The following is a 21,718-nucleotide window of genomic DNA, read 5'->3' as shown; positions in this document are numbered from 1 at the left end:
ATTCATTTTTGTGGGGGATGACCTCTGTGATCACTCCCTTGTACACAGTACTCACATGCGTCAGAGTCATGCAAAATGCTTGCTTAAACACTTCTGGGCTTTGGGTGTAGCCGCGGGTTGAGAGCTTGCCTGGCGTCTTATAAGGCTCTGGAAATAAAAAGCAAGCAAACTCTGTCAGTCAGCCAGTTACACAGTCAGTCACTCAGTCAGTCAGTCACTCAGACAGTCAGTCACTAAGTCAGTCACTCAGTCAGTCAGTCACTCAGACAGTCAGTCACTAAGTCAGTCAGTCAGTCAGTCAGTCAGTCACTCAGACAGTCAGTCACTAAGTCAGTCACTCAGTCACTCAGACAGTCAGTCACTAAGTCAGTCAGTCAGTCAGTCAGTCAGTCAGTCAGTCAGTCAGTCAATCAATCAATCAGTCAGTAACTCACTCAATCATTCATTCATTCATTCATTCATTCATTCATTCACTCACTCACTCAGTAAATCAGTCAGTCAGTCAGTCAGTCACTCACTCACTCACTCACTCACTCACTCACCCACTCCCTCACAAGAAGAGATTCCTTCTGACATTCCTAGGGCTGGGAGGGAATAGTAGTCATTTGCACTGATTAAAAAACTTCCTTGATAGCCTAGCTTCTTAGCCTTCTGCCACTGGCGCTGCAGAGAAGCGGAGCTCCACCCATTGGAGGAGGGGCTTGTTGCTTCCGCCTTCCAGAGGGATCTCTCCGTTCTCATTGGCTGTTGCTGGGAGTCATCACAGAGCTCCTCCTCCGGAACGCCTGGCTCTTACGGCTGGGACCCGTCTGGCCCGTGATAGTGGTGGGATGGCGGCAGAAGAGCAGCCCCTTCTGGGCCGGGACCGAGGCAGTGGCCAGGTCCACTCTGGTGAGTGAGGTGCCACTTTCAGTTTTACTTTTCTTCTTTTCCTTACTTTTTGAGACAGGGTCTCAAGTAGCCAGGCTGGTCTTGAACTGCAGATCCTCTTGATTTCGCCTTCCAAATGTTGGGGTTACAGCAGCGCTCTAGCTTCTTCCTCATGGGGAAACTGAGGCTTAGGGAGAGAAGCGTTCTCCAGCCCATGGTCCCCAGGCAGTAAGTGGCCGAACATCCTGTGTGAGCGACTTTGGAGTGCTGCTCTGGCTGCTAAGGGCTGAAGCTGGTGGCCCGAGGCCAGGGCGGTCTCCTTCCCTGTTCTCTCAAGTGCTTCTGGGCCTTCTTTCCTTTTCCCTTCCTTGGTCAGGGACATTGCTGAGTCCAGGGAGAGTGGAGTCAGCCTTCCGGTCATCTCCAGAGGATGCTGGCTGACAGGCAGGAGTATATTCTTCTCATTTCCCAGATGAGGAAACCGAGGCAGAGAGAGGGGAGAGGGAGAGGGAGAGGGAGGAGAGAGAGGGAGAGGGAGGAGGGAGAGGGAGAGGGAGGAGGGAGAGGGAGAGAGGGAGAGAGGGAGAGAGAGGGAGAGGGAGAGAGCGCGCCCTCCTCACCTCTGACCTACCTAAGGTCACAGCCCTGCCTTCTGGTGTGGTCACTGTCCTGTGTGTGCTGGCGGCCTGGTCATTCAAACTTCCCTTTCTGAACTTCCTTTCCTCCCTCTTCGGGAGCAGCCTGGGTTGGCACACTGCCCCCCCCCCCCTTTACCCATAGCATGCGCCTTTTCATTGAAGAGTGAGGCCACAGGACGAGGAAGCTAGACACTGAGGTGACCACATGTCCATCTACTCCTCCTTCTCTGCTGAAACCCCTCGTCAGGGACAGGGCATATGGTTCAGGGGACACGTACTTGGTGTTATGGCATCTGGGGACCTTTCTGGGACTGCCAGTTGCTGGGTGTGGGTCTTCGTCAGGTTACTTAGCTGGGGTCTCAATACAAGGGGTAGTAACAGACTGGTGGGGTAGGGGGCACATTTTGAGGACCCAAAGAGAGAGTCTGTGGAGTCCGGTGTGTGGGTCTTGACAGATGTCCACGATAGCAGTGCCATGCTGCTACTAAGTCTTGCCCCTGCAGGATGGACAAGTGGTGGGTTTAGTCTTCTCTGTGGGGGCAAGGCTCAATGCTGGGCATTGTCACACAAGAGACTCACTCTCTGGGAAGACTGGGCAGTGTTGGATGAGAAACTCTGGAGGCTCTTTGTCCAAACACTGTGGTTTGGGGTAGGGTTGTTGAGAACCCAGACAACACTCTCTGTATTTGCATCTCCCGGACTGGGCTGTCTAGGAGAATGGACCGTTCAGTCTCCAGGCCAGCATCCAGTGGGTGAGAGAGAGTCTCGGCTCTGAGTTTGGTTGCCCTGTGGTCAAACTTTCAGAGGGGGTAGATGTTGCTGCAGGCCTTCCCAAGGATCCCAGGGGGTCCCTACAGTTGTGTCCTGCTAAACCAGGCCCACCTGACTGGCCCCTGTCAAAGGTTTCATAGAGTGGTTTTTATCTTGTTCCTGACCACTGTAAAACAGGGGGAGGTTGCTTATAGACTTGTGGGCCAACTGCAAAGTGGAGGACCTTCGTCTGTGGGTCCTGCTGGGAAAATCGGGGAGGAACCTGTGCAGAGAGGTGAGGGGCATGTGCAAGATCACACAGCATGCCGGATAGGGATCTAGAATGGCTGTGGAGGGGGAGGGGGAGGGGGAGGGGGAGGGAGAGGGAGAGGCAGAGCAGACCTAGACCCGGCTGACAGGGAGTAGAGGATATAATGGGGGGACAGTGTCTGAGCCCCTGTTACTTTCCCTTACTTTGCCTCATTCTGACCCTGTGTGTGCAGCAGAAGTCCCCTGGCTCTGATGGTTGGGGTTATAGGTGTCATTGCCACCTAGAGTGATAAGCTCAGGGCAGTAGCCCTGGAGAGAGTCTGGACTATCAAGTTGGAGGAAAGTTTTCTGGTAGACAACTTGATCAAGAGCTTACAGGCTCCTGAGAGCTAGGCCTTGGCAGGGTCAAGTTCAGAATGTGTGGGTGTGGCTGGGGTGGTGTGGCAAAGCAGCAGGAGTGGGTGGGCAGAATGAGTTACCAAGTACCAGGATAGGGTGTAATGTGGACTCTGAGTATTGGGGACCCCCAGAAACCCATGACAGGCCCCCTAGAGGTTGTGATGAGCCCCTTCTGGCTACTGCAGGGTGTGATGGGTGCTGAGGTATGAGTGGGAGGGGCCTTCTTCAGGATCTTCCGCACTAGCAGCCAGAGGCTAGGTGGGAGGGGCTTTGTGTCATGGCTTCCCGCCCAGCCTGCCTTCTCTAGGGCATGGCTAGGCTTCCAGGCTCTCTCAGGCTGCCCTCAGCACATTGGGCCAGTTGGTTTTCAGTTCTGCCATGCCGGGAAACACAGCAGTATGGCTTCCTGTTCATAGCCGTCCCAGGAAACCTTCGGGAGTGCCCACACCCACAACCCTCGGAGACTGTCTTAGAAACATTTAGGGTGTCTTTAGGATAACCCTTATGGGCATACAAGTGGAGAAACTGAGGTCCTGGTTGATAGGGTGTTGAGGCCTGGCTAGGTGCAACTCTGGTCATCCTCTGGGGTGTCCATGAACCCCGAGAACTGGAGCATGTGGCTCTCCAGAGGCAGAGGGCACACTGTGGGGCTCTGCCCATGGTCTTGCCCTGGCCTCAGGGTTTCTTGCTATGACAGCTCTGTTCTTAGCAGGGCATGGTTCCTGTGAGCCCCACGAGGGCAGAATCTATAAAAACCAGAACTACAAGCTGAGATAAGCTGGGGTTTTCACCTCGATTCCAAGTGTGATGTGAACTGTTGGGGATGAGCAGTCCCCCACGTCCTCCGCTTACCGGAGGATAGGGGTTGAGGTGGGGGGTGAGAGGGAGTAGAGCTCAGTGGTTGTTAGTGTTGGCTGGAGAGTGAGAGCAAAGCCTTTGGGTCCGACTGTAGATCCCCAGGTTGGTCTGAAATCTTGTGTTCACTGGAGAGCGGTCACCCCATCTCACAGTGGAGGATTCTGGCTGAACAGGAGGCAGAGGTGGCATGGGCTGGCAGGGTCAGCAGCCCCTTCTGGGAGCCACTTGAGCACCAGGGGCTCCTGCACCACATTTGCCTCATGGCATCCAAGTACACTGGGAGCCAAGTAGTAGGTAGCCATTGGCATCTACTTGACAAGAGGGACCCCGTTCCTGCACATGCCCTGTTAGATGGGGGCGGGGTCTGAGTCCTGTGTACGAGGCCAGGGTTCTGCGGGGCACACTGCCTCTGTGTCCTTGTGCATGCTGTGCCCTGGGAAGTGATGGCCGTGGATTAGAGCTGCCTCTACTCAGGGCCTGGTGTTCTCTACCCATGCCATATGCTTCTTACCTGGTTGGGACTCTGGCCTGGCCTGGAATCCACTTTGGAGTGAAGGGCCTCTGGCTGCAGACAGCATCAGCTGGCTTCCATCACTCACGTGCTCATCCTGGAGAGGTGAGGCTGTGCTGTCCGTCCCATTGCTTCACCTGCTGTGTTTTCTCTACCTGCAGGCGCTGTAGCTGATCAGGGGCTCTGCATAGACCAGGCTGTGGTCTTCATTGAAGACGCCATAAAGGTGTGTGGTGGCTGCCCTGCTGACTTGGAGTCTGCCCTGTCCCTTTGTTCCTTACTGTCCTGGGGCAGGTGCCTCGAGTTTAGGATAGACACAATGGCGGGCACATGGAGCCAGCTCTCCTCTTGGCCTGTGATGGAGGCCATCTCCTTGGTGTTGGAGTCATGGTCATTGGCTTAGCACATACTGAAGCCTGTCTTGGGCTACCCTGTGTGCTAGGTCCAGGTCCAGGGGGCATCTGCAGGGTGGATACAGATGTCCTGGAGAGTGCAGCTGTCCTTGCCTGGAAAAAAGAGAGCCTGGCACACAGGCAGAGGGCACATTCTTAGCCTGTGCCAAGGGAGCTCTCTCCTCTGGGCAAGGTCTGCGGCTTGTGCTGGTCTAATGGTGAGACCTAGTGAGGGGTTGCTTTGTCTCTCCGACACAGACTGGCTACTTATAGCTCACCTGGATACATCCTGCCTCTGAGGAGATTGGAGCACTGCATTGGGCCACGTGTAGTGGGCTGGTACAGTCAGGGCATACACATATGTGGTGTTAAGAGGACCTCTCCCATACCCATCTGTGTGTGTCACAGAGGGGACCCCACTCAAGCTCTTTTGTGTGTATCACGGGGAAACACTGTTCATGCCCTGTGTGTATAGAGCACTGGAAGAACTCACACATAGTGTGTGGGATGTGGAGAGGCCCAACCTAAACTTCTCTGTGTACTTCGGGGCCATGCTAAAGCCCATTTGTGTGCAGCACTGGCCCAGGGACCCGACTCACTTTGCTCTATTGTGTGGCCCTGGAGGGTCTCTGCTTGTCTCATTCTGTGTGTGGCTTAGCGTGGGGAGGATCTATCTCATGCTTATATGCCTTTTGTTTCCAGTACCGCTCCATCTACCACCGCATGGATGCTGGCTCACTGTGGCTTTACCGATGGTATTACTCGAACGTCTGCCAACGGTGAGACTGCTCCCCAGTGGGACCTGGCTGTGCAGGCCTGCTTGGTGCGGTTGGGCTAACCCTACGCTGTCTTGAGCTCACCATGCTTCCAATCCTCCTGAGCACAGAGCTGACCCTTGGTTCCTCCTCCAGGGAGGAGCCAGGTGTGGCCAGAAAGATTCTTCGTTAGGATGCTGGGTCAGCCTAGCCGCTGAGTCTTGGGCAAAGCCATGTAACTTGACCAAGCACGGTCGCCATAGCCAGGAAGTACTAGCTTCTGCCTTCTACCCCTGGACCCTAGTGCACCCGACAGGACAGGCAGCAGCCGCTCACCCGCAGACCGTTTGCCTCCTTTCCAGCATGCTGGGCCTCACCATTTTCCTGATCCTGGTCTTGGCTTTCATGGAGGTCCCATCTTCCTTCACAAAGACTGCCGATGTGCGCTACCGTTCCCGGCCCTGGCAGCCGCCCTGTGGCCTGACTGAGACAATTGAGGCGCTCTGCTTGCTCATCTTCCTGGTTGACCTCTCTGTGAAGGTGAGGTGTGTGGTACACGGGGGCTACCCACAGAGCTCTTGGTGTCGTCCAGATGCCAGAGCATTCGTTGGGTGGTTGCTAGTGAGCTTTGGCACTTTGAACAAAAGCCTGTGTGTGTGTGTGTGTGTGTGTGTGTGTGTGTGCGCACACATGCACACACTCAGGTGCACTCCCGTAAGGACCACTTGAAGGAGTCATTTCTCTCCATTTACCCTGTGGTTTCTAAGGATCAAACTTAGACATTTAGGCTTAGGAACAAGCTTGTGTACTTACTGAAGCACTTCCGTGATCCAGGCCTGGGTTCTTTCCCACATCTGGACCCTGTGTGGAAGCTGGGTCTGGACTGTTCCAGCCTGGGAGCTGTTGGAGGTCTGGCCTTCGTGAGAGGAGACTCTAGCTGCATGAGACTGTGGGTGGTCTCTCCTCATAGCTCACCTTGCCATCCCTAAAGAGTAGAGGGGTTAGATGTACTGTGAGTGGTGTGTCTCCCCCACCAGGACTGCTGTGTGTCTGACTGGATTCTATGTGTGGGTAGATTCTTCTGGTGATGGAGGTGACCCTCCCAGTGCAGCTTGTGGGCTGCCTGTAGTACTGTAGTGTCTGTAGCCTCACCAGCCTTGGCCGGGGCCCTCGATTCCCTTAGCTGCTTCTTCCTATGGCCTGTCTGTTGGGTGGCACTACTGTCTGACATCTGCCCTGTATCCTCAAGTGAGTGTGCGGACTGAGACGTATAACTGAATGCTGGTCCCCCCGCTCCTGTATGTGTGTGTGTGTGTGTGTGTGTGACATAGGCGGGGTCAGGGCAGTTTCTCATCTCTATCTTTGCCCATGGTATGATAGGTAGCTCTGGGTTTTACCTGGTGAGAACTTGGTATTCACTGGTCGGAATGGCCGGTGCATGTGTGTGTTCTCAAGGTGAAAGAGATCAAATGATTTTATCTCCAGGCCTTGACCTCTGGAGGCAGGTGTGATGGTGGGACATCAGGAGAGCAGGATGGGCAGGGCCCCACCTCCTGGACTGACTTCCTGGAGTGGCTGCCAAACCCACCCAGCGTGTGTCCTGTTTATCCTCCTGTCTATTCTCCTGTCTTTTGGAATGTTCTTCTCACATGACCAACCCTGGTGGCTTAGGTAGACAGAGCTAATGGGAACCCCTGTCACCAGTGAGGAACCAGACCAGAGAGGCCAACTACCACCCCTGAGGTTGCATAGTGCATCCCAAGCTGCCTTGGCATGAATGTATGCTTTCTGACCCCTGCTCCACACTCGGCTCCCCATCAGTAGTGCGTGGGGACCAGACTGTTGGAACTCCTCACTCTGTGTCCACACCCTTGCGTGTGTCCTGATGCCCTCTGCCTGGCTGCAGGCCCGTGTCTGCCTGGCTTGCTGTTCACCCCTCCCATCTCTTGCAGGGCTACCTGGTGGGGCAGGCCCAGTTGCAGCAGAACCTGTGGCTGCTGGCCTACTTGGTGGTGCTGGTTGTGTCTGTGGTAGACTGGATCGTTTCGCTGAGCTTCGCTTGTGAGGAGGTAGGTGGTACGTGGGCTCCGAGATGGAGGCAGCATTGTGGGTGTGACAGGCAGATACAGCTGAGGCCTCTGCAACTATAAGTCCCTATCCTGGAGGGCTTTGGTTCCCCCTACCAGGGATCCTGCCCTCACAGCAGGAAAGTGGCTGTGGCTCGAAGGCCAAGCTTTCCTCTGTGGTGTCCCATTGGTGAGAGGAGCAAGAAGAAGGGTCCAAGTCATTGGGACTCCTGGTCCTTCAGGTTCAGTGAACTCTCCTGGGGCCCCTTAGAAGAGAGGTGTCCCAGCATACTGTGTGTGTTTCACACCCAGAGCTGTTTGAGCTCAGCAGTAAGCAAGCTTCATCCAGGGCGACAGCTCTGACCACAATGCCATACTTCCTCAGAAGCACTCAGAACCTTGGGAGGTAGTGATGGGCAGAGAAGCAGGAACAGGTTGGTTTGGCCTTCATGGATCTGCTAGGGTGTGCTGGGAAGGTGGGTGTACTGGTGGGAATTAAATAGAGGGTCTAACAGTAGTGTGGGGGGACTTAGTGGAACCCAGAAGGGTGATGGGAAGTAACACTTGGAGCCCTGGAGGGGCTGCAGAGCTGGCTTGTCCTCTACCCTCTGGGTTGGTCCTGCCTGGTAAGGACAGCCAGTGATGTATAGCTGTCTCTTATTACCAGCCCACAGCCTCCCCTAGACCCGACAGGGAGCTGCTGGGGATGCATGAGTGGTGGGTCTCTGCTCCTGTACCCAGCAGAGGCTGACGGGAGATGGAGGCACCGTTCGTTCCATGCTGTTTGATGCCTCTACCTCCTATGTCCACTCAGGACAGTATTTTACCCTCTCGTGAAAGGTGTCGCTCCTCTTCTGATTGAGGAAGAGGTGCCCATGCCTTCTTGGAACAGGAAGGGGACAGTTGTATAGCCATCATTTCTTTCTGATGCTTCCCAAGGGTCTCTCAGCTGGCCACCAACTATAACTGCACCAAGGATGCCTATGTAGTGCCAGGGAAAAAGACAAGGGAAAGAGGCTCTCGGAATACACAAAACAGAGTCTATCCAGTGAATGAGCCACCGCCACAGAGCAGTCCTGGCTGTCTAATTAGTCTTTATAACATCCCTTATAGCCTGCTGCTGTCCCTGTGTCTTGTTAGCTGGCTAGGTTTGTCATGGAGACCAGGACCTTTACCCCTAGATGTGGGTCCTCTAGTTCTGCCTGGTTTTGGTTTGTTTTTGTTGTTGTTATTGTTGTTTGTTCTTTGGGTTTTTTGTTTTTGTTTTGTTTTTAAATACAAGAATGTTGTGTCATCCCTTGCCAGGGTCTATGGGTCTTGTGCACGCTGGTCACATGTTCTACAGCTGAGTCACTCTCCACAGCTGGAGTCTTCCCTAGAGGTCCCTTATTGCCCTGTCCTGTCTTCTGGACTTGGCGATTCTTCCTTTAGACAAGTTAGGATCCCACTTGGTGGGGCCAGTGTGTCCTTGGTGCCTTCTGCCTTTGGAAATGGATACTTCCAGACTAATAGAGTTCAGCATGTGGGAACAGTAGAAACGTGAGACCCTTCCTGCAGGCCTCAGATCTGGCGTCCTCCCTACACGAGGGTTCCTCTGCCTTGCAGTGTCACATGTCACTCTGAGGTAGTGGGACTTGTTCACTGAGTCATTTTCAAGTTCCGGGGCAGTGGTGCTTGATGAGACACTGTGGACGGGAGGGTGGAGCATGGCTGCATGGAGAGGACACAGTGCTGTCTGTCATCTGGGGTCATGTAGGGAGGGTCTTGTGCTGGGCTCTGCTTCTGTATGGTGAATGTGTCGTTGGTCCCAGGTAGAGCCTTTATTCCTGTCCTGGTGGCTATGTCGTGTGTAGCTGAGGTCAGAGGCTCGGCATTTGTAGGACCCACTGAGTTGATATGCTGGTTAAACACTTCTGGGCCCCAAGCATTCTGTGCCTGTTTGGAGGGGCCTATCCATGTATGTCTTCCAAACCCCTTGTTTCCAATCCTCCACATCTCTGCATAACACTCTCTGCTTTCAGGAATCAGGTCCAGTTAGTAGGACCCCCGTCTGCCACCTCTCTCTGAGGGACTTTTTCCACCTAAGGATGTCATGCCACATGAAGTCCATCTCTGGTTAGGTTGCCATGTCACCCATAACTTCTGCAGCTGGCAGGACCCTCTTGAAGCACTCCACAGGTGCTGGGTGTCTTGATGGGGAGGATCAGACTCCTGGGGTGCAGCTTTGGTTCCTATCCAGTGAAGTCCTCCTGATAGATGGGTCGGATGACATGGGGTCTGCCAGGCCCTGGTGCTTGTGATAGCCTCCCCACCCCCACCTGGATGCTTGCCTCCACTCTGAGATTTGGGTTGTGATTCTCAGTGTGGTATGTGACCAGCCTTGGAGATAGTGGATGTACCTTCTCTCATCCTTAGTCTGTGCATTGATAGGCCCAAGCAGCTAGCAGGACCGTAAGTAGCTCTTATGTCCCTGTATGTCAGGCAGGAGGTGGTCCAGGTTCCTGGAGAGGTAATGACTGTCAGGAGGGCTGGGGAACCCTGGGATTCTGGGCTGCTACTGTGGGTGGTAGATGGTGGTAGATGGTGTTCTGGGGAGCTGAGGGCACTGATCTCTCAGTCATGAGAGCCAGGCAGGGCATCTGGGGTTGGGCCAGAGCCCTGAGCGCTTTTCTGGTTGTTGCTGTTCCTGTTGCCTGCTCAGTCTGTTTCTGGCTGTTCTGGGGTTCTTCTGTATGAGCACAGCCTAGGAGGACCAACAAACCCTCAGAAGGGTCCCTTAGGAGCCTGTCATGTGTTGGTACTGCTATGCCCTTGTACCAGGTGCTAGAAAGAGGCTGCCATAGATAATATCAATGTGACAGGTGCTATGATGGACAGGAAGCCAGGACAGTGAGTAGTGGTTGGGGAGGCATCAGGCCAAGGTACTGGGAAGGCCGTGAGCTGTCAACAGTGTGACCCTCAGGCTCAGGAAGGCTGGAGTGATGCACAGGGACTACTCCCTTCTCCAGGCTCTGGAATCTCTGGAAGGGAGGTGTGGATGGTCCTGGCCCAGTGCACAGTTTCCTATTGTTGTCTTTAGCCCCTGCGGGTGCGCCGGCTGCTCCGCCCCTTCTTCCTGCTGCAGAATTCCTCCATGATGAAGAAGACCCTGAAGTGCATTCGGTGGTCACTACCAGAAATGGCCAGGTGAGCATGGGGGCTGGAAGCTGCAAGCCAGGCCAGTCCAGAGGATGGGCCTGCTCCGATGTGGGTATGGTTGGGGCAGCTGAAAAAGTAGCTTTTATTCACCTGATGTAATTGTCGTCTCAGAGGCTTACCGTTGAATAAGCTCATCCTTTCTAGTTCTTTCTGAACTCAGGCTGGTTCAACTCAGCTGTTCTGGCTCAAACTCCTCTCCAAGCTGACTGATTCAATCTGGCTTCTCTCAGCTTCTCACTGAATCACATTGCTTGGCTTTAAACTAACTCTGGTAATTTGTTCTAATCTTCTGACTCCTTATTGTCTGGCTTCAATTGCCCCTGCTGACCTACACTGAATGGCATGAACTCATGAAGGAACTCAGCTCCACTGCACTGCATCCACTGAACTGACCCCCAACTCACTGAGTGAGCTCAGCTCCACTGCACTGCACTCATTGCACTGATCCCCAACTCACTGAGTGAGTTCAGCTCCACTGCACTGCACTCATTGCACTGACCCCCAACTCACTGAGTGAGCTCAGCTCCACTGCACTGCACTTACTGCACTGACCCCCAGCTGACTGAGTGAGCTCAGCTCCACTGCACTGCACTCACTGCACTGACCCCCAGCTGACTGAGTGAGCTCAGCTCCACTGCACTGCACTCACCCCCCAGCTGACTGAGTGAGCTCAGCTCCACCGCACTGCACTCAATGCACTGACCCCCAGCTGACTGAGTGAGCTCAGCTCCACTGCACTGCATTCACTGCACTGACTGACTCCACTCTCTCCCTGCTCTGCCTTTAACCTGCCTCTCCTGTTTCTTCCCATGGGAGTTGGGCATATCCTGACTCATTCTGTCAAATCTTTCTCAGATTCCTTACTTTATCTGCCCCTTAATTAATTAGATGTCACTTTCAAACATGACTGCTTCCTTCTATAAACTAAGCTTACCGACATTGTTTGGGATTAAAGGTGTGTATTAAGGATGTGTGTATTCCAGCCAAAGGAGCCATGTTGCTGAATTAAAATTCCTCTACAGGCAGCTCTCTGGATACTCCCAGCCCAGCATCCTTCAGGGGTCAGTGGGCAGTGCTTGAGATCCTGGTCAGACTGGTTCAGAAATTACAGATAGACCTACCATGCCTAATTTAGATGGCTCGTTTCTGACTTGTTTCTCCGTGGTTGTCTGTACAGCTTCAGTTCAACTTCCTCTTACACTGAATGAAGCTATGCTGGCCTGGAAGCCCTGCAGCTCTTTGGGGCCTTAACTCCCCAGATCCCTCCTAAGCCCACTTGGCTCCTGCCAGTGAAAATGTCACCCATGCCCTCCGTCTGCCTCCAGTCCCTTTCCTGGTAGGCCACCTGGGTGACTTCCTGATATCCAGCCCAAAAAGATGGAAGTGACCTCTGTCCTCTGTGTCCTGGTCCATGGCATGTCCCTGGGGTTGTGTCCTACCACAAATAGAGGTGTCAGCAGGGGTAGGCGTGGCTTCAGGTCCCTGTCCCAGGGCTGAAAATCCTCAGGAGAGAAGGGGACCCTGTGCCCATGCTTGAGGCCATGGGCAGGATGATGTCCTACCTCTCTGGGGCGTGGCCTGGGCTGTGTTGTGCTGAGTCCCATCTTTCCCCAGTGTCGGGCTGCTGCTGGCCATCCACCTGTGTCTCTTCACCATCATCGGGATGCTGCTGTTCACCATTGGTGAAAAGGTAAGTGTGGTCTTGGCTGGAGGTGGGGCTCACAGGCCTGCCTGCTCTCAAGTAGCCCGAGCAGCCACGGGTAACAGACCAGGAAGTGTGTCATGACCCCGCTTAAGCCCAGGGCCTGTCTTCCCATTGCCGGCACCTTTGTCCACCCTGTCTTCTGTGCTGGCTGCCTCCTCCATGCAGGAGGGTTGCTTCACTGACAGTGGCTTGAAGGTTCCTCAGCCAGGGCTGCCCTTCCTGGCGCTTGTTCCAAGTCCCAGCAATCCTTGCCGGAATTCCTGGCCTCTGACTCTGGCTGAGACCCTAGAACTTGTTGCCATGGGGAGGTGTCTACCTGTCCATCTGTGGGGACATCTGCCTTGATTGTCCCTCTTTAGGTTCTGTCTCTCCTCATGTTTAACAAGGACTATGTCCAGGCCAGGTCACTGTCCTCTAGCCTGGGCCATCCTCTATCTGCTGTGGGGTACAGCAGGTGTGGTCATGGCTGGTTTTCCTGAGAGTGAGGTGATAATCATGGAGCTGTGCTGCCGGGGTGGGGAAGACAAGATAGTCTCAGTGTCTGTGAGTATGCATGTCTATGCATTAGTCTGTGTATGGGTGTGTCTCCATGTGTATGTATGAGTGTGTTTTTAAGTGTCTCTCTATATCTGAGTGTGTCTGTGTGCATGTCTTGGATATGCCTTGATGTCTGTAGAAGGGTATATCTCTGTGTGCATGTCTGGATGTGTCTCCATGTCTGTCTCTGTGTCTTTATTTCCATGTTTTTGTGTGGTGTCTCTATGTCTGTGTTTGTAGGTGTCTCCATGATGTGTCTCCTGTCCAGTGAGTGCTTGGGCCTATGTTGCATGTCCATAGGGGGTAGGGGCAGTGACCGAACTGCTTGCCACACCCTTGAGACCTGTGTGTGACTTCCCATGACCATGGCACTGCTCTTTCTCCGAACCTGGGTTAAGCAGGCCGAGTGGGACCAGCAGCGGCCATAGCCTCAACCTCAAGACGAGTGTGTGGATCTCTCACAGGAGTGCTATAGCCAGAGTTACTGGAAAGTTCCTCCTGCAGATTGGGTTTCTGCCCTTTGAAGGGGAACCAGGCTGAGCAGGATGAAGGTTGTGTAATTGAGGGTGATGTTCTGCCACGATCTTGACAAGGTCTCATCGCCTGTCCTCTGTCCTCATCAGGAGGCTGTGAGGACCGACCCATGCTGAGTCCCTTGTCCATCTCCAATCTTGCCACCCTGGCCTGGGGAACAGGTGGAGAGCCTGTTGCATGTCCAGGCCCAGCTCGGGGTCTCCAGACTCTGTGCCCTCTGAGGACGCAGCACCCCACCTTTTCTGGGCCCCTTCTATAGGCGTTGCCTATAGCTAGCCCGCTTGCTATCCGCACCCTGCTCACCACATTGGAGCTGGTGTTTGGCATGTGGTTACACAGTGCTGCATTCCCATCTCACAGACTGTGTCATCAGGGTTGTGACGATGTGTCGACAGTAGACTGGGTGGGAACCCAGGGCTCCCTTTGCTGCCACAGGCTCATGGCTCAGAAGAGCCCACACAGCTTGTGGAAGCAGTAGATTTTTTTTTTTTTTAGGGTGCTGCAAGAGACCTCCTGGGAGATGGGCCAGGCCTGGGGCTCCTGCCTGGGAGGGCTCTCATCACCCTTAAGCCTCATTGTCCTTGTCTGTAAACTGAGGCAGGTGCTAGAACCTTCCTCAGCCAACACCAAACTATCCCTGAGCTTACTTCAGTGGGTTAGGGGATGGCTTCAGACCCTGGAAGGCTGGCTTTAGTCCTCTGATACTGCAATCCCTGGACATGTCCTTGAGAAATGGCTTGTCCTCTGGGACCCTTAGCTGAGCAGTGTCTTTGAAGGCATTTACTCTCCTGTCCTGAGCCCACGTTGGGCTGCCTGGTCCCATGCTTAGCATGTTTGTCAACCAAGTTGCTTTTTTGTGACATTTACGTCCCACAGCCCTAGTGATTTGTGGCATCTGTAACCACCAGTCACTCATCTGTCCCCATGTGATGCAGACGGGTGACAGTGGTGTTTTGTAGATGAGGTGAGCGGGACCTGGGGTCAGTGCTTTCCTGGGTCTTGCTCTGGTGGGGATGGGGGTGTGGGGGTCGGGGTCGGTGGCAGGTGACTATTTGCTGGGCTGCTGGCAGAGTTGGCCTTTGGGTGGCAGAGGGACTTGACTTTGAAGTTGTTTTAGGAGAAAGCTGGTTCTGTGTGCATGCAGTCTGCGTCCTGTGTGTCACTGTCTGCTGTTTACATCGCCGTCCACATTCTGGCTGGGTAGGCACAGGGTGGCTCCAGGGACAGCGTGGAGTTCAGGAGTCTGGAGCTGAGGTTTCTTTTAGGCAGATGCACTACCCAAGTTTGCTAAACACCATGTCAGGACTCTGCAGGAAGGGCAGAGGGTGGGAGCCCAGGCATGGCTACCCTGCTGTCTGCTATGGTAAGGCACAGCTGTGTGGACATAGCCTCTGAGTTTCAAGGGCCTCTGCTTCAGGAGCACTGAGGTCTCTCCCAGGAGTCCCATCCCACATCACTAGAAATACCCAGTGTGGCAGCCTCCTTGAGGCCATACTTTCCAGTCTGGGTCTTTGCCTGTCCTGCCCCCTGGCTCTTCCTCACTGTGTACACAGTGCCTGACAGGCTCCAAGGAGGCTGGCTGGTCCCTCATACGGTTGCTTGGCTGCCAGGCTGCTGTGCTCCGCTAGGCTGGCTCAGGGTTTTACTGGGTTCTGGATAGGCCATTATGGTGGTAAGCCTGCTCAGGTGCCTGCAGGCCCTGGGTCCTGACCTGCCCGGTGGTGAGTGGAGCAGAGCCTGCTGGGAAGTAATAGACAGATAGAGGGTGCTGACCCCGCCCCTTGCTCGGTGTATGGTCCGGGCTGTGGGACTGAATGGAGCTGCATCAGATTAAGACCTCAGCTGGGAGACAGAGGTCCAGAGGGCTACCTCATCTGCTCACAGGATGAAGCACAGGACAAGGAGAGGCTGGCCTACTTCCGGAACCTTCCAGAAGCATTAACCTCACTCCTAGTGTTGCTGACGACTTCCAACAACCCTGACGGTGCGTGTGGAGGCTGGGAGGGTCGGGTGGGAGGCTGAGTTGTGGTGTGGCTGGGGTGTGTGAGCCCTTTTCATTCGTATGAGGATAAGATTCTAGCCTCCACTCGCTGCCTTTCCCCTCACCCCTTGGCAGTTTGGGTCCCCTTCCAGTCCCTTCTTTCTTTCTGCATTCCCTTTATCACGTCACTTTATTCCTTGGAGAAACTGAAAGTGTCTGATAGTTTGTGGTGATGTGGTGTTAGTGAGCAGTTCCTATGGTGGCCTCTTTGGGGCTTAGCCACACTCCTGCTCACTGCCTGGGCCTGCTGTAGGGTGCACGCCATTCAGGAGCATCAAGTGTGAGAGCTTCCTGGTCTTAGCAGGCCATGGTTGGGTGCTGCCAGGTCCTTCCAACTCCTCCCACGTGGGCTGTTCCAGGATGGCATGGCTACGGTCCTTCTGAGCTCTGTTGTGGCCTGGCCACCGTGGCTAGTGCCATTTACCCTGGTCTTAGGTCTTCTCACAACCTTGGGGACCTCCCCTTAGGGCAGCCCTGGGATTCCCAACCCAGAAGTGCTGTGCAGCCCGACCCTGCTGAGCCAGTCACTGTAGAAGAGCTGTGTGGCTTTGGGGTGTGGTCACGGGGAGGCCCACCAGGGAAGAACTGAGCTGCTATCCCAGGTGGTACTGTAAGGTTTTGAGGTTGGACTTAGAACAGGAAGTTCCCAGTTGCTCTGTGAGGTCTGGTGAGGAAGGGTCCGGATGGAAACCGGGGTCAGCTGCTGCAGTGTGTGTTTAATCTCACAATCTCCCTTTGTCTCAGTGATGATCCCTGCGTATACCCAGAACCGGGCCTTTGCTCTCTTCTTCATAGTCTTCACCTTGATAGGTAAGTGCCTGTGGGATTGTGTGGCACTGGGTGGCGCTCACCCATGTGGGACAGGGTCCCCGTGCTCAGGAGTGGCTGGCTGTAGCTGTTCCCTGCTTTCTAACTCTCCTCGGCTTGCTTCTGTAACTTTGCCTCAGTCTGCCCTCACCCTGGAATTTCCCCTCCCCCACCCCCTTTAACTGGACCTTGGCCTGTCCTCATCTTCTAGCTTTCCCTCATCCCTTAGACCTTCACCTTCACCTGACCTCTTAGTGAGTGTATCCCCATTCTGTAATTTCACCTCAGCCTGTCCACACACCTTCACCTCAGCCTGCTCCCAACTTAGGACTTCACCTCAGTGTGCTCCCCACCCTAGCTTCATCTTAGCATGCCCTCCCCACTCTCCTCCTGGTGGCATGTGACCCTTGGTGGCCCTGTCTGATCTATCTGTGGCTAGGTACGCTTGACCTCACCCCACCTCACTGATGGTGATGTGATGGACCAGGATGCAGGGGTCTGGGGGTTGTGTGTGTCCCCTGCTGTGAGGCAGAAGGGAACTCTGTGAACTTGACTGTGGTCAGTCATCCTGAGCCCCTAGCCATTGTACCCAGGCTTGCTGAGACCTCTGAGCCCGGGGACAGTTGTGGTCCCTGGCTGCTGCAGGCACTGCTCTATTGTCCTCTGGTCAGGTCTGTTGCTTTTGTTTGTTTGCTTGTTTGTTTCACAGGAAGCTTATTTCTGATGAACCTGCTGACAGCCATCATCTATAATCAGTTCCGTGGCTACCTAATGGTGAGTCACCCTGGGCCACTGTGGGGCTAGGCCAGGCAGAGTAGGCCTTGAGTCAAACTGACCCTGGTGGGGGGGAAGCTGGTTGCCATCTTCTGTGGACCAGCTCAGAAACACTGTCTTTGCTATGGGCTGTTTCAGTAGCACAGGTGTTGCCATGGTTACCCAGGGTTTCCTTCCCTGCCCTTCCATACCCAAGAGGAAAACACCTAGAGACCACAACTCCTGGGGTATCTGTTATATCCCCTAAATGCACAGAGAGGAAATGTAGACCTTAGAGCAGTGGTTCTTAACCTATGGGTCATGACCCATGACCCCTTGGGGGTGATGAACAACCTTTTCGAAAGGAGCGAGCGCCTCTCAGATATCCTGCATATATTTACATTAAAATTCCTACTGAAAATAATTTTATGGTTGGGGGTCATCACAACATGAGAAACTGTATTAAAGGGCCGCTGGGCTCCCTCCTTTGAGAACTGTCCCCTCTAGTGGTGTGACTGTCCTTTGATGCCTAAGGAGCTAGGGGCTGCTTCACAGCCTCTCTTGGAGCCTCCCAGGCTCCCCCTTAGCCACTCCTCGGGGCAGTGTGGGCAGGGATCAAGACGTGTGTGAGTAATGCCAGAGTTGGGTGTTCAGAGCTATCCTCTTTCTAGAAATCTCTACAGACCTCACTGTTCCGGCGGCGACTGGGGGCCCGAGCAGCCTACGAAGTCCTTGCCTCCAGGGTTGGGCCAGCTGGAGCCACTCCCGAGTTGTGAGTGTCGGGTGGAGTCCTCTCCCATGACAATATGGTCTTTTGCTTCTGGGAAGGGGAGTAGGGTACTCATTAGGGGTTTCCTAAGCAGCCCCTGCTGGCTGGCGCCAGACTGGGTATTCCACTGGGAGCTGTGTATGGGCTACCAAGCCCTCAGTGTTTCCATTATCCTGTTTGTCTTGCCTGTTAGCCCACTTGTGTCTCAGGCAGGCATCCACACCGCCAGGTGGGGAGAGAAAGGATTGCAGACAGCTCTGGTGTGCTACTGAGAAGGTTCTGGCCTTGGCTGTTCAGTGGCAGCTGTCCCTCTTTAAGGGGGCATCTCCAGGGGATCTTAGATGGGACCTGTAAGGCACTTCAGCTCATGGTGGAAGCTCACCGAGGCTCCTTTTCCATGCAGCAGGGTGGATACATTGCCGAGTTCAGGCTGGAGGAATTGGCGTTAGATGTTGCTCACCAGGCTGGGGTTTCTTTGCCACAGAGTTGGGGTGAATCCCGAGGACTTCCTGCCAGTGCTTCAGAAAACCCAGCTGAACAAAACCCACAAACAAGCCATCGTGCAGGTCTCTGCTCTCCCTGGGCCTTCCCTAGCTCCTGTCGGGTGGGTCGTCAGTCCCACCGGTGCTTACCGCTGATGGTCGGGAGGGGTTCAGACATCCCTTCCCCAATGCTAGTGGCCAACCTGGCCTTCCTTCTACAGAAGGTGCAGTCCTATGAAGGCCGCCCGATGCTGGCTGATGAGTTCCAGAAACTCTTTGATGAGGTTGACAAAGGTGTGGTCAAAGAGGTAAGTAGGTCTGGCCTGTGCCATCTGCCCAGCCCGGGGCCACAAAGGCTAATGGTGTTTCTAAAGACTACTGCCAGGACTTGCTTGCCCTGAATTCCCGGTCCCTGGGATTGGCAGTGGGAATCCTTTGGCTGGAGAATTTGTTGGATGACATTTATTATTCGGAGAAATGGCCTGGGCGAGCCTGACCCAGAACATTTCTCTGTCTCAGACAAATTCCTCTGACCATTCCCCTGGGAGGTCTAAGGCTGGCTCTCTCCAAGGTCTTGGCCTCTCATTCTGGACGGTCCCCTGGGGGGTCTTGGCTTCCATTTCAGGCTCAGCCAGAGGACAAGAGTGCCTGCATGTTCCAATGTGGGTGTCTGGAGCGAGCAGCCTTTCCAGGCATGGCTCAGTATCTCAGGCAGGCAGAGGGACTGCTGTCTCTGCCAACCAGCCCTGAGAGGACCAAGCGGGGTCCTGAGTGGGGACAGACAAAGATGGGGTCAGATGTGTCCTGCTGCTTGAAGCCTTAACAGTTTCATTGCTGTGTGACCCGGCTACTCATCCTGCTGTAGACTCAGACACATAGCCACAACAATTGACATTTAATGTCTCATGTCCTAGGCTGGAAACCTAAGATCTGGAGATGTCACAGTCCCAGTCCCTCCCAACGCCTCTCCTTATGGCTGGCCCACGGTGGCTTTCTCCCTGTGTCTGCATATAGTCGTTATCTGTGTGTATGTCCCCAAACCTTCTTACAAGGACATAGATAGGCATGTTAAAGAAGATACCCCACCCCCACCCCCTGCCTTCACACAGCCACCTCTGGAAAAGGCATCTCATTCTGAAGGGGTGGGGTTGAGTGTGGGAGTTCTGTGCACAATGGTCCGCTCACCCTGTCAGCTCAGTTCCCCATCACAGGTGACTGTCTTTTTTTTTTTTGGGGGGGGGGGAGGAGGTTCGAGACAGGGTTTCTCTGTGTAGCTCTGGCTGTCCTGGAAATCACTTTGTAGACCAGGCTAGCCTTGAACTCAGAAATCCACCTGCCTCTGCCTCCCAAGTGCTGGGATTAAAGGCGTGCACCACCACACCTGGCACAGGTGGCTGTCTTAAAACCATGTTCTTCTCAGGCCTCCTAAGGGCTTCTGGAGGCATGCATTTGTTGCTGTTGTCTTTGGGGGTATCACTTCTGCCCCCACCTTTGGCCCAGGAGTCTAATGACAGTGATGCATTAGCAGAGGACTCTATCTGTCCTGCCGTCAGCTCTCTGCTTGGACCAGGTGGACTTTGAGGTGTCAGAGGGTCCCCCAACTTGGAACAGATGTTGCTGTTGGTCACAGGCTGCAGCGATTACAGATGAGCCTCACAGGACTGGGAAGGCTCTGCTATGGGTGATGGCTCCCAGCCTGGGTAGGAGGTCTGCTGCCTCAGGAGGCTGCTCTTGGAGGCCACATGGGCTAGGTGTGCCTTTCCCAGGTACAGTCAGACCTGGGCAAGAGAGCAGTTACCCAGTAGTACCTGCTGGACCGCCCAGGTTCTCTCTGGGCTGCTGCTTGCCAGCCTCCGGGGGGGGGACAGAGAGAGAGAGAGGGAGAGAGAGAGAGAGAGAGAGAGAGAGAGAGAGAGAGCCTGTCAGGCTGCTGTAGATGAAGGACAATCGAAGCCCATTAGTGTAAGCTCAGGCTGGGAACAGCCTAGCCCCCCCTTTCCCAGCTACCTTTTGGATTCTTTTTGTCTTTCTATGTAGCCATAGCTGTCCATGAACTCAATCTGCAGCCCTGGTTGGTGTTTGCTGTGAGAGCTGGAGTTAAAGGCATGCATGACCATGCTTGGGGAATGCTCTTTCTGGTGGTCCAAGTTCTGAAGCTTAAAATTGGGCTTTGAGACATGAGCTAAGTACATGCAGAGGAGACAGTGTAAAGCTTCCGAAAGGTCCTTCAGTGAGGGGAGCAACCACTGTAGCTCTGAGAGAAGAGTGCAGACATCCCCTCTCTGCCTTCCCCAGAAGCACCCTCTGTCACATGGAGCCTGATGGATTCAGCTCAGCTCTACGGGTGCATGGCTGCGTTCGGCTAAGTCTGAGCATGATGGGATGGAGATGCTCAACCTCTCTCAGCCATGGTGCTAGTGAGCTTCCAGTCAGGCAGAAGCCACAACGGAAATGTAAACAGGGCCCCCTCTCTACAAGGAAGTCTCGGGTGTGACGAAAGACTTGCTGTAGAGAAGGAAGAAGAGCTCTGGGGCTGAGGGACAGTGTCCTAGCAAGGATGACCTTAGAAGGAGACCAGCCAGACGCAGGTCTCTGTGGAGAAGTGTTGTTCACACTCCGGTGAAGAAGGTGTGACCCAGACCTCTGGGAAGAGACCGACTCTGGTCATCCTGACAGTGCTGGTCTGTGGGCCCCTGGCAAGTGAGAGCAACCATACCACACGCTGTCCGCAGCAGAGGCAAGGGTGTGCAGAGGCCCTAGGGACCTCTGGGCAGGCCGCCCCTGCACACTAGCTCACGTGTCAGCAGGTCAGGCTGCAAGCTCTCGGTACCAGGACTGCATGGCTGCTGCATGCTGACAGGAAGTGTACTCACAGTGGGCTGGTGTTGCTGGTGCATCAACTGAGAAGTGGCGGCCACTTGTGGAGGGCCCTTCCCAGAGGACTCACTCCGTTCAACGTGTCCCACATTTTCTCTGGGACGTTTCCTCACGTCACCGTAGGCATCGGCTTATACCTGACATGGAGTTCATGGAGTTTGGGATCTTCCCATATGAACCATTCTTGATGAACTCTCTTCACTGCACCCCTCTGGTGGCCATTCTGCACTGAGAGCTGTCACCAGAAGTGTGACCTTTGCCAGCCACTGAGGAAGTCAGCGGTTCGGTTCTCTCGTTGGAACGTACTGTTATGTGTGAGGACAGTCTCTCTGCTGGGGGCAGTAGGAGCGTTCTCTCTGTCACCTCAGGGAGGACTCACAGGGATCTCAGGCTTCCCTCGTGGTTCACAGCATGAGTCTGCTGCAGTCACGTTCCATGCTGGTGTCGAATGTGCCTCAGAAAATTCTGGGTCTCGTGAGGCTGCACGAGTCTCCCCCCCCCCCCCC

General features: G+C 54.4%; 1 protein-coding gene across 1 annotated transcript in view; it reads left to right on the top strand.

Annotated features, from left to right (window-relative positions):
- Nucleotides 1-737: 737 nt before the first annotated feature.
- Nucleotides 738-21,718, top strand: part of Tpcn2 (two pore segment channel 2) — a 30,507-nt gene continuing 9,526 nt past the window's right edge. Inside the window, exons 1-13 of the mRNA XM_021203798.1 lie at nt 738-891; nt 4,458-4,522; nt 5,391-5,467; nt 5,806-5,983; nt 7,396-7,512; nt 10,589-10,695; nt 12,322-12,397; nt 15,368-15,467; nt 16,269-16,334; nt 17,041-17,105; nt 17,756-17,856; nt 18,338-18,419; nt 18,557-18,643. Coding sequence (XP_021059457.1) covers nt 831-891; nt 4,458-4,522; nt 5,391-5,467; nt 5,806-5,983; nt 7,396-7,512; nt 10,589-10,695; nt 12,322-12,397; nt 15,368-15,467; nt 16,269-16,334; nt 17,041-17,105; nt 17,756-17,856; nt 18,338-18,419; nt 18,557-18,643 — 1,182 coding nt within the window. The 5' untranslated portion in view covers nt 738-830. The remainder of the gene's footprint in view (nt 892-4,457; nt 4,523-5,390; nt 5,468-5,805; nt 5,984-7,395; nt 7,513-10,588; nt 10,696-12,321; nt 12,398-15,367; nt 15,468-16,268; nt 16,335-17,040; nt 17,106-17,755; nt 17,857-18,337; nt 18,420-18,556; nt 18,644-21,718) is intronic.

The sequence above is a fragment of the Mus pahari genome, chromosome 1, assembly GCF_900095145.1.
Source record: "Mus pahari chromosome 1, PAHARI_EIJ_v1.1, whole genome shotgun sequence".
NCBI lineage: Eukaryota > Metazoa > Chordata > Mammalia > Rodentia > Muridae > Mus > Mus pahari.
Note: the sequence above shows the minus strand (reverse complement) of the source record. Positions and strands in the feature narration are given on the sequence as shown.